The sequence below is a fragment of the Apus apus genome, chromosome 1, assembly GCF_020740795.1.
Source record: "Apus apus isolate bApuApu2 chromosome 1, bApuApu2.pri.cur, whole genome shotgun sequence".
NCBI classification, from domain to species: domain Eukaryota; kingdom Metazoa; phylum Chordata; class Aves; order Apodiformes; family Apodidae; genus Apus; species Apus apus.
The window spans coordinates 130,187,578-130,198,300 of NC_067282.1; the positions used below are offsets into that span (position 1 = coordinate 130,187,578).

General features: G+C 45.4%; 1 protein-coding gene across 1 annotated transcript in view; it reads right to left on the reverse strand.

Annotated features, from left to right (window-relative positions):
- BORCS5 (BLOC-1 related complex subunit 5) overlaps positions 1 to 3,630 on the reverse strand; it is a 73,239-nt gene extending 69,609 nt beyond the window's left edge. The window contains exons 1-2 of the mRNA XM_051644190.1: positions 3,540 to 3,630; positions 2,482 to 2,625 (exon numbers count right to left, since the gene is read on the reverse strand). Of these exons, the coding sequence (XP_051500150.1) occupies positions 2,482 to 2,625; positions 3,540 to 3,597 (202 nt within the window). The 5' untranslated portion in view covers positions 3,598 to 3,630. The remainder of the gene's footprint in view (positions 1 to 2,481; positions 2,626 to 3,539) is intronic.
- Between the last annotated feature and the right edge of the window lie 7,093 nt (positions 3,631 to 10,723).

The following is a 10,723-nucleotide window of genomic DNA, read 5'->3' on the forward strand; positions in this document are numbered from 1 at the left end:
TTTTTAGGAGTGACTCCTAAAAGATCTCTAGTATTCTTCTTCATCCATTCCAGGGACATGACCTTACATGTGAAGGATACAGAGACCAGTGCGAAACACAACAGCTTCTCCACCAGGCCTGTGAAAGATCTGGGACCTCTCAAGACTCAACTCACTCAACAGACCACAGTACTTTCTGCAGTGAACACAAGTAACACAGTCCTGTTGCTCAAGTAATAACTAGTATTTGAGACCAAAAAAGCTGTTCACAAAAGTAAACATGATTAAGCATACAATACTCTGCAGCAGTCACCAGCTGTCACCACATCTCAGGAGACTCTGCATGAAACTCTTACCAGGCCAAATGAAATAGAAAAGGTTTCTGTCACACATACACAGCTTCAGGCCCAAAGTAATACCAGCAAATGCAACCCAGTGACCAAGACAACTTCCCTTCAAACAACTTAACCCACACATATTTAGCAGTTAAAGGACCTGGAGAGGCCATCTAAGGCAGTAGCTTCCAACCTTTCTATCTCAGCTATATGACTGCTGCTATCTTTTTTCTCACTTTCCACCTGCTCCTCAACCATTCATCCAGGCACATCGCCTCTGGAAACAATCAATCACCAGTCTCACTTCCCAGGACTTCCACAGCTCTTATGCAACCCAAGTTTGCTCACCACAGTTGGAGGCTGGGTGGAACTGAAACTCTTTGCCACCACACTCTTATACATACACAACAATCTTGGTGCCAGATGTTAATGCACAATCTAAATTTGGTCTCTCAGATTATAACTTCCTTATTTCTCTGGTAGATTTGGGTTCCAGCATTTACATTCCAAACTATCACTGGCAAGATCCTGGTTCTACCATCTGAGAAAGGCAGGACTCAGGCAAAGCACTTTCTGCACACAGGTACTGGTTTCTACCCAGCCTGCTGCTGACATGAACACAGGGCCAAAATCAGCAATCTTGCAATCCATTCTAAAAAGGCAGTGAAAGTGTCAAGAATAAATCAAATACAGATTTCTACATCACCACCCACTGTAAAGTTTAAAAAAAAAAAAAAAAAAAAGCATATAAACAACACACGCTCTCTCCTTGGTCAAGAGGGACTATAGTACCAGCCTGAAATACATCCACATTTGCTTTTCTCCAGTTTAGTGGCCTCCCTATGTCTGCCCTTCTGCTGGGAACAGCAGTCAGTGCTGTGCACACCCAGATCCCTATCGAGCAGTATCTAATAAAATGCCAAATAATTGATCTGTTAGGTTATCAGTGTCCTCAATTTCTAGTCATGTTCCAGGGTCCTCGTGCAGTAGACACAAAAAAGCAGAGAGCTCCTATTCACAAAGTGATGCTGTGATGTTACATCACCTCTAGTGATGCCTGCAAGGCCAAGTGGCTGCCCTATCTTCCCAGTAGCCATGCATGACTCAGTGAGACTCAGACCAGCAGTGCCTAAACCCTAAGCTGTACAAGACCGCATCATTTCTTCCAGTAACAGGGAGAGCTAAACATTCCAGCTCCTTCCTCTCTGCCACAGTAAGCCTAAAAGGCATAAGCAGGTGCTGCAGCCAATGCACACATAGTAGGCCTCACATTTTCAAAAGAACCTTGGTTCACCAAAGTGCCCGTTACACAGCACATTGACACAAGTTTGCTGACCCTCACTGTTGCACAGAGAGGAGCACACAGGCAGGCTGATTTCACCAAATCGACTTGTGCAGGCTGCTACAGAGCTCTTCCTTCCTGAGGGATTTTTCAGATACTAAGGATACCACCCGGTCTGCAGAAAGAGGTAGCTAGAAGCCAGACCACCATTTTTGGTAAACAGTAGGCTTGATTTAAATCTTCACTTTCCTTTGAACAGAAGGAACAAAGAATGGCTGCTGGGTAAGAAAGAAAAAAAGACTGAGAGGAAAAGAAATAAAGAAAAAAAAAATAAAGGAAAAAAGATACAGTAGAAATTTAAGAAGTCCGCTGATGTAAAGGGATGTTGTCAACACAGGGCTTAAGGACCCACACAAGCTTCATCCACACCCCCACCCCCAGAAACAAGATCTGCTCTAGGCTGGAAACCTCCACAAGCTACCTTTTTTCCAAGCCATTGAATCCATACACAGGTGGCTGTGACTCTGAGATATTAACACAGAGAAGTTTTTAAGATCCTAGAGCATTGCAGTCCATTCTATATTAGAATGTAACACAGCATCTTTCATCAGACAGTGGCACAGGGCAAGCTGGCAGGCTTGGAGGTGTCCTGTCTCCACAACAGATCGTTACTGCAAAGAACATTATCAGCAGACTTTTAAACTAGCTCCCCCACAATTTAAAAGACTGGGAATAAACAGGAAAGAACAAAAGAAAGTTTAAAACAAGGGGGTAGAGAAAAATATTGACTGAAATGTGAGCCGCAGTAGGAGCCTCAGGACACACAAAGCAGGCAGGTAGTCAGGTACAAAAAAAGGCCTTTAAAAACAGAGGAAGAACAATCACCTTTCAAAAGGGGCTGGAAAGTCGGAATTTCCTGCAGCTTTATGACATCTGGATCATTGCTGACATTTCGAGAGGACTGCGTTCCTGGGGCCACCACCACAATGTCATCCATTTTTGCTCGATGCTTGGATGGTGATGGGGATGCTGGAAGGATACAGAGGAAGGGGAGAGGGAACAAGCAAGTTAATCAGCAGATTCCATCAGAATTTAACCGTGAGAGAATGCTACCAGGTTTAACGTAACCGGGGTAGATTTCCTACAGTATGAACGCATTTCTGAGGTCACTCAAGGATGCTCCTCTCCTTCCACACCCTTTGTTCATCTGCTACATTCAGCAGCTTTTTTTTCAGAATCAGGTAACCGCTGATGAAGGACCTGTTGCCTTCTCACCGCAGGGATAAAGGAACACGCTTTTGTTTTGGTGATGAAGGCACAAACACCGTGCGTCGGCCAGCGTCCCACCGCGGCAAGGCTCTCCTGCATCATCAGGCATCTCCACAGGAAAGGTTTGGCTGAACACCTTGACTTCAAGCACGCTCGGGACCCTTGTTTCAGCGCCGTACGCTCCTTTGCTGTCACTCACAGGGAGACACTCAGACGAAACACCTGACACCCTCCTCTTCCTCCTCACTCCCCTTCCGAGCCCGCAGCCCTTCTCCTTGCCTCCCGCGGCCCAGCAGCAGCAGACGGGCCCTCGCCCGGGCTCTGCGGGGCACCCACCCCGCCGACTCTGCCTCCCCGGACCCGGCAGCTGCCGCCCGGAGCGGGCCCGGCGCCCTCCCAGAGGAGGAAGGGCCGGGCCGGGCCGCAGCGCCGGCTGCAGCCTCGCACGGAAGAGCCATTCCCTCCTTCTCTCCCCACAGCCACCGCCCCCGCCCGTCGCATCCCCCCTCTGCCAGGCCGCACAAACCGCATCCCGCCCCCCGCTCCGGCAGGGCCGCCCCGCGGGGACGGACGGGGGGGAGAACCCCGACTCCGGGGGGGGGAACCCTCTATGCCCTCCCGGCCACGGAAAAAGCCCCACTCCCCTCCCGCCCCGCGGCGCCTCCAGCACCGACCTGAGGCGCTGGGCTCGCCCGCCCGGCTCTCGGCCTCCGCGCTCTGCTCCGCGCCCATGGCGGCGGCAGCGGCACCGCCGGCCCGGCCTTCTTCTTCTTCTGCCCCCGCCCGCCCGGCCGGCCCCGCCCGGGCCCCGGCAGGCCCCGCCTGGAGCCGGCGGAGGGAGGCAGGGCAGGCGGGAGGCAGGCAGGGAGCGGGATGGAGGCGGCGGGCCCGCAGAGCCCGGCCCTCGCCTCAGCCCCTCCTGCGAGCCCAGCAGAGGGGAGAGCAGGCCAGGCCGAAGCCTCACAGGCTGCTCTGGTGGGGGAGAAACAAACCAAATCAAAACTGAGAAGCGGACAGAAGCATAAGTGTGAAATTTCAGGCTTATTAAGTTTATTGGGTGGTTTTTTTTTGGTGTTTGGCAGTCCGATCGAGAGAGGAGGCAGGCAGCTGCCTCCGAGAGGGCTGCCTGTGGGCGCGGGGATGCTGGAACGGGATGGCTTCTGGAGCCGTGTCTGCTGAGCCCTGAGCTGAGCCCTGCATCGTTTCCCTTCCCTGCCTGTGCTGGCTGCCCCCAAGATTCACACACACCCCCCCCCAAAAAAAAAAAAAAAAAAAAGCTCCAATCTTATGGGAACTGCACCTCCCAACTGTTGGAGAGGCTGTGGGAAGACAATCCCAAACCCCACGTCACCTTTGCCAGCCCGTGTGCTTTCGTGACCTAGTCATAATAGACCTTTCTTTACACCACCCCAACAACCGTTCGGTTCCTGCAAAAATAACAAATAAACGGTATGAACGATGTAATTATTTGGGGGGAAGAACAAGCCCAGTTCAGCCAGCTGTAACGGGGTTGGGACCGTGCTTCGCCAAGGACTGTGCACAGTGAGGAGGGCTGGGCAGGAGATCGGAGGGCAGCAGGCTGGCGGCCAGTGGCAGTGCTTCCTGGAAGAGGGGTGGATAGAAATAGGGATTTTCTTACCCAGAGCTTGGCTCCAGAGAGATTCAGCTTTATTCTTTGCTTTTGGAATTGACTGAAGCAAACAAACCTTGCTTCTGACCAAAGTCAGTGTTCAGTCAGGGAAAGGACAATCATTGTGTTTACTCCTATTTTTAGAGTAATACAATTCCTTCCATGTGATGAGTCAGGTCCAGATCTATCACTGTGAGTAAAGTTGAAGTTAAGAGTTTCTCTGAATATACCAGCTGGGAATTAAGACCAGAGTCTGGCTGTTTCACAACGTGACTGACATACCACTCCACAGCCAAATTCCCAACAGCAAGCCAACGTCTGGCAGCTGGGAAAGAGGGCAGGGGATGGTGGTGTGACACACTGGCCTAGATTAGTAAATTAGAATGGATTAGGGAGGGAGAAAAAGGGGGTTTGCACCTTCCCAGTACATGGAGAAGAACTTAATGCTTGAGGAGGTGACAACTGAAGATGGCTAAAAGTGTGAACAGGGTTCTCAGAAGGTGCACATCCAGACATCAGAAGTGCATCAGGGGGAATCTGTATGTACCTGGACTATGCAGAGAGCAGATCTAGGGACAGAGGAGGGGATGGAAGAGGGGAGGAGGTGGACTCAGGCACAGACCGAAAAAAACCTCACCCTTTTGACACTCTTGTCACAGGAGAGACAGAAACTGCAAAAGACTAGACTTCTGAAGGAACTGCGGGCAGATACAGCAGCAGTGTGGTTTCCACAGCATATGTTTTTGGGGAATGGCAGAGGGCAGAGGAGGTGAAGGTCAGCCTCTTCCCATGCCAGAAGCAGCTGACTGGCCCGGATACCAGCTTTGGCTGGCACTGTGCTGTGCCTTCTCTCTTGCACCCCTAGGGGAGGGAAGCAGGGGCCGCCCACATGTCGCAAGATGGGATTATTAGAAATGTGCCTCAGCACCCACAGCGCCGTGGTGCTGACCCTCATCTTAAGGTGAAGTTATGCTACAGGCAGAGCCAATCTGCCAGCTGGTTCCTGCCAACCAGGGAAAGAATGCCTGTCGTACTCACTTAGCTGCTCCTTGCTAAGCCAATTCAGCTTTCTAACCCAGCAAACTGTTCCCTTCTGTCTCTCTGAATTCCACTACATGCATGCATTGGTGAAGCTTAGGAACAGAGAAGTGGCAGGAGAAGGAAAGGAAGTTGGAGAGCATACAGATACGGAAGCAGAGGAGGAAGGAACAGAGAAATGAGGAGCCAGACAAGGGGCAAAGGGGTGAAATTCAAAGGTACCAGGAAGTGAAGAGTCTGTGGTCTTGCAGTAGAGCAGAGGTAGGAAAGATGTCAGTACTCCTGATCCAAAGAAACACCTACCAGAAGCTGCATAATGACTTATTTCAGGATACTAAATCTTACAAAGAAGGATAAAATAGTGAGGCAGGTCGTAGAGCACAGGGTGTCCCTCCACATGAGGCGTTTGAGCAAATCTGACTGAGAAAATGGGCAATGTAATTATTACAGAAAAGAGACCAAGAAGTGATAATCAACCACCCATATGTCCTAGAAATACATTCACATACTTCTGTTGTGAAATCAATGAGTGTCTGTAGATGGCAGTGGCTGCCACTAGAGTGAGGAAAGGAGAGTTGGTTTAAAGTGAATAAAGGTTGTGATGTCCTGTATGTGGCTCTCAGCTTGTCACTGGCCTTGTCTGTAAGTGAAGATCAAACAGGAGGATTATTCAAACTTTTGTGATTTAAAGTTGAACCAAAGGATGAATAAATAAAGTTTTATATCAGTTCCAACTAAATTACAGACAAACAACACAGCACAGTTTTTTCTGTCAAAAAATTCAGTCTTATGGAAACAATAAATAAACAGGAATAATATAATAAACAGGAATAATATAATAATAAATGAACAGGAATGTGACAGTTTCAGCATTTGTCAGTGACAAAAGAACAAAAGAGCAGCTTTAACTCTTATAATTAACTTTAATAACTAATTTACTTCCAGTAAGGTAAAATATTCAAACTCATTTGGTTTTAGCTCCATATTATATATTTGGTTGGTATGTTTAAACATTACCAAAACCACTTATTTGAACGAAATGTTTGAATTTTCACACTGAAATATTTCCAAATAACCATTTATTTTCTTCTTCATAGCAAAATAAAAGGAGTCTGAGTTTAAATTCTAAATTAGAAGGCAATCATAGTTTAAAATAATAGATTTTCTCAGAGGAAGAAAGCTATAAAAATATTTTTAAATGGAGCACAAAACAGCTACAAGAGGATGTATTGATTCTGTTTTCATTTTTAATCTTTTTTGCTGATTCAAGAATAGGATTTGTTTGATATTAATATCAGGTTAAGAGGAAAAACATGCTAGGGAAAGGTTCATATCAAGCTACAAAATGTTTAAATGGAGGCATGCTGCAGTGAAACAAAAATTTAGGGGACCATCAGCACACTGTATGAACTGATAATGCTTCTTTGAGAAATCTGCTTCAGTCTTCAAAATTTGGTCAAACCTCTTTGTGTGGATTTGTTTCTCTGAACATACATACTTTTCCAAGTAAAATCTGTATTATGAAATGTATATTGTTATGGACTATGCATTTAACACTAGACAATGAGCCCTGCAGTATGTATTTGATTGAACTGATTGACTCAGAAGTAGAAAAACCACATATGTACAATAAGAATGAGCATGCAATTTTTTCTTGGGAAACAACAACACAAAATTCTGTGGCAGTCAGCACTGACCTATAAAAATGTGAAATTAAGTCACTCTACATACAATGTCAAATTCCTGGATGAGCTACTTCAGACAGTTTCAAAATTATTCAGTTGTAACAGGGAAATCAGATGCTTGTATTTTAGCAGATGAATCTTGGAATGGGCTAAAATGTAGAGCAGTTTGGGCACCACAGTGTTTTAAATTAGGCCTTCAGTTTCTTCCTGTGGAGGCCTATAAAAGTTTCTCAAATGATGCAGACTGTGATGCTAACGTTGCTTATGCAAATTCTCTCTAGCTGAACAAGTAACCCTAGTTGCTTTTTAATTATAAACATTAATGGCTTGAGGGGGGTGGGAATCTATCTTTCAGTTGTTAACTTATGTGCTCTCAAATCCCTCATTAATTTGTCTGTGTTGCTTGTAAGATTGTTGTACAATACTGAGAGAAGTGGTAAGTTCTGACAAATGCTTTTTCTGTAGAGAGATGGTAGTTGAACTGTTCCTTTGCCATCACACTCTACACTGTTGTTGTATGAAACACAGGCCTTAATTTTCTGAAGCCTTATGCTCGTGCTTAAAGGATGTACTTCAGGGGCTCCAGTCAAAGGAAAGATTTTCACTGACTTCACTTGTCGCTGTAAAATCAGAGTGTGAGTTTGAGTGTACTATAAGAAATTGCTTTTCATACAACTGTTTCAAAATTGATAAGGAGTTGCATTGTTCTGAGCATACTAATAATTGTCTGAGGGCATTAGGCAGCTTCTAGTATTCTTCATGTAGAAAACAACAAATGTGACTACAGATATGTGCTTAATTTCTTGCCAGGTTGGACAGGACTTGGAGCAACCTGGTCTAGTGGGAGGTGTCCCTGCCCATGCAGGGGGCTGGAACGAGAATCTTTAAGGTCCCTTCCAACCCAAAACACTATATGATTCTTACTGTCTGCCCCTACCTTTGTTCTTCCTCTTTGCTGTTTTCTTAGTCAAAGATGGAGTAGAGGCCCCTTCTCTTGATGTGTTTTAGCAGGAGAACAGCAGCAGTCTCCATCCTGTCATTCACCACCCAGGGCAGCATTCTTGCTCAGGACCACAGCTCTCTCCTCACCTCAAACTTTACCACAACTACCTGCAGCCTCTCTTCTCCTTATTGCTGTTCCTCAACTGAAGTTCAGGCAGCCATACCACACAGGTGGCATGTCTTGTTCCAGTTAATCACTACTGTCCTGCTTTATGGGCATAGAACAACAGTTTGTATTTCTGGTACAAATTTTATACTATTTTCTCACTGAAAAGCATAGAACAGTTAGCTGCCTAAAATAACTGACAGGAGGATGATGAGAATGGATGGTTACTTTAAGCCAATGAGAGATGCACAGCTTAGATGTCTTTCTCATTGACCTTAAATAACATCCTTCCTCTATAAACAAAAAGAAAAAGCTCTCTATTCCTGTTAAAGCAGATCAATAGGATGAAGAGCCTTCCCCAATCTTCCTGCTTGCACTGTAATTCAATGATTAAAGCATAGGTCCAGGCTGAGGAAGGTCACTTATCAGAATTCCTGCAACAGCTGGTTGTCCCATAGATGAAGCTGTAGCCAGCTCTGATGGTTTCAGCCACTTTTCTCCAGCTATGTTCTGGAATAGCTGCTCCATATTTCCAGCTCCTTAAAAAGAATCCTCAGAAACCTTTTAGGAAAAGCCAGATTCCCTAAATTGTATCTTTCTTTCCTCCCCATTTTTAGAAGGCCTAGAGGCTACAGAATTGATTTAGTGTGACTGTACACAATGGGCACCAGCTGGTTGCCCAACATCTTCACAACTCGGGGGCAGCTTCCATTAAGTCCCTCAAATCTGCAGTACAGCTGACTTGAACCGAAAGGTCCCTAAACCCTGTGCAGCGTACAGTGTACATCACCCCCATCTAGGCAGCCTGCCCTCCTGCCTCAGGTCTTTCAGCTCCTCTCACGCTCTGCTATGTGCCAAGGAATGCCTTTCCCCTGTCACCTGGCAGCAAGGAAGCTTGTCCGTGGTGAGGTCATGGGTGGTTAGCTATCCAGCAGCAGAAGGCCTGAAGTTGAGAAACACCCCAGAGGAAAAAAGGTATTTCCTGGCAGTGTAGTTCCTCCAGCTGGTCTACGGTTTATGGATGCATGTATGAGCACAGCCAAGGGTGGCAGAGGGCTGGTAGTGACTGCTCATGTTGGTATTGCTGCCCAAAATCTCACTAGAAAAGTTTGCTTTGCAAGACAAACTGCATGAACTCCTTTAGCCAAACTTCTGTGGCACTTGTGAAGTCCCTGCTCCTTTTGTGCTGGAATTACTGTCGTCCAGCCTGTGGCTTGGTTTAACTACCTGCAAAATGCAACAGTTTGGTATAATTATCTTCCCTTCTCCAACTGGAAGGAAAAAATCCAAGACTTTCAAATCCCCAGTATTTAAAGAATCAAGGGAACTAGGACTCCTATAACAAAGGCCTATATTTATGCACAGTGCAAATGTTTATATCCCACCCACACACTCTGCTGACATCATGTTAACCTGTGTTCAGCTCCATGATCTCCTCTCCAGAATTTCTAACCACATTTCCAAACGTTAACAAGGGGCTAATGCATGCTAAGCAATTTACTGGTTATTATTTACACAAGCAACAATTTCCTTTTATTACAAATTACAGTTCCACGCTGTTCTCATTGAGTTTCCACCTCTTAGGGGTGCTGAATGAATGAGCAACTCTTTTTGTGTCCATATTTCTCTGCAGAATGGAAACCTCTGTAAGCAGGTGAGTAGAAATTATTCTTCATATATATTTCCTCACTGATGAATCACTGTGCTGTAAGACAAGATTCAAAATGCATCATAACTCTTGGGAACCATTCTGCCAGAGAAGCTGTTCCTTACGTACAAACCTACCTCTAGAATAATTCCCTAAGTATTGGTCTTAGAGGTGGGAAGATAAATATCTAGTCTTTAGAGCAATAACAGGTTTGAAGTTTTTTCTTAGGTCAAGACAAAGGAGGAGGGTTTGCTGAGATTCTGTCTCAGCAGCTGTTATAAGGTGCTAATTATTAGGCTTTTTTATGTCAAGATATTCAGTCTTTAAGAGGCAGCATTATTTGCCACCCAGCAGTTACTAGATACAGTAATATCCATAATTGCAATTGAAAATAATAGTATAGTTAATGTAGAATAGACAAAGCTTAAGAAAGAAAACCGTAGCCCAATTACAAACAGAAAAAGGAACTTGTGCTCTGCAAGACAAGATTTGGAAAATCTAACTCTGGTGGCTATCTGAATTTTCCCCCTCAGTTTATTAGCCATACTCTTTGTTTCTCAGAATTCTGTCTTAAAGAAGAACAAATCCTTCAAAAGTATCTAATAAAAAAAGCTGAGGTTGCAAGTGAGCAATGGGAATGGTCATTGCTGTATCTCATTTGTAGGATGTATAAAGCATTATGGGATCTTTTGCAACGAGCTGTTGCCACACACATATTAGGCCATGAAGTTATGAAACAATAATAATGT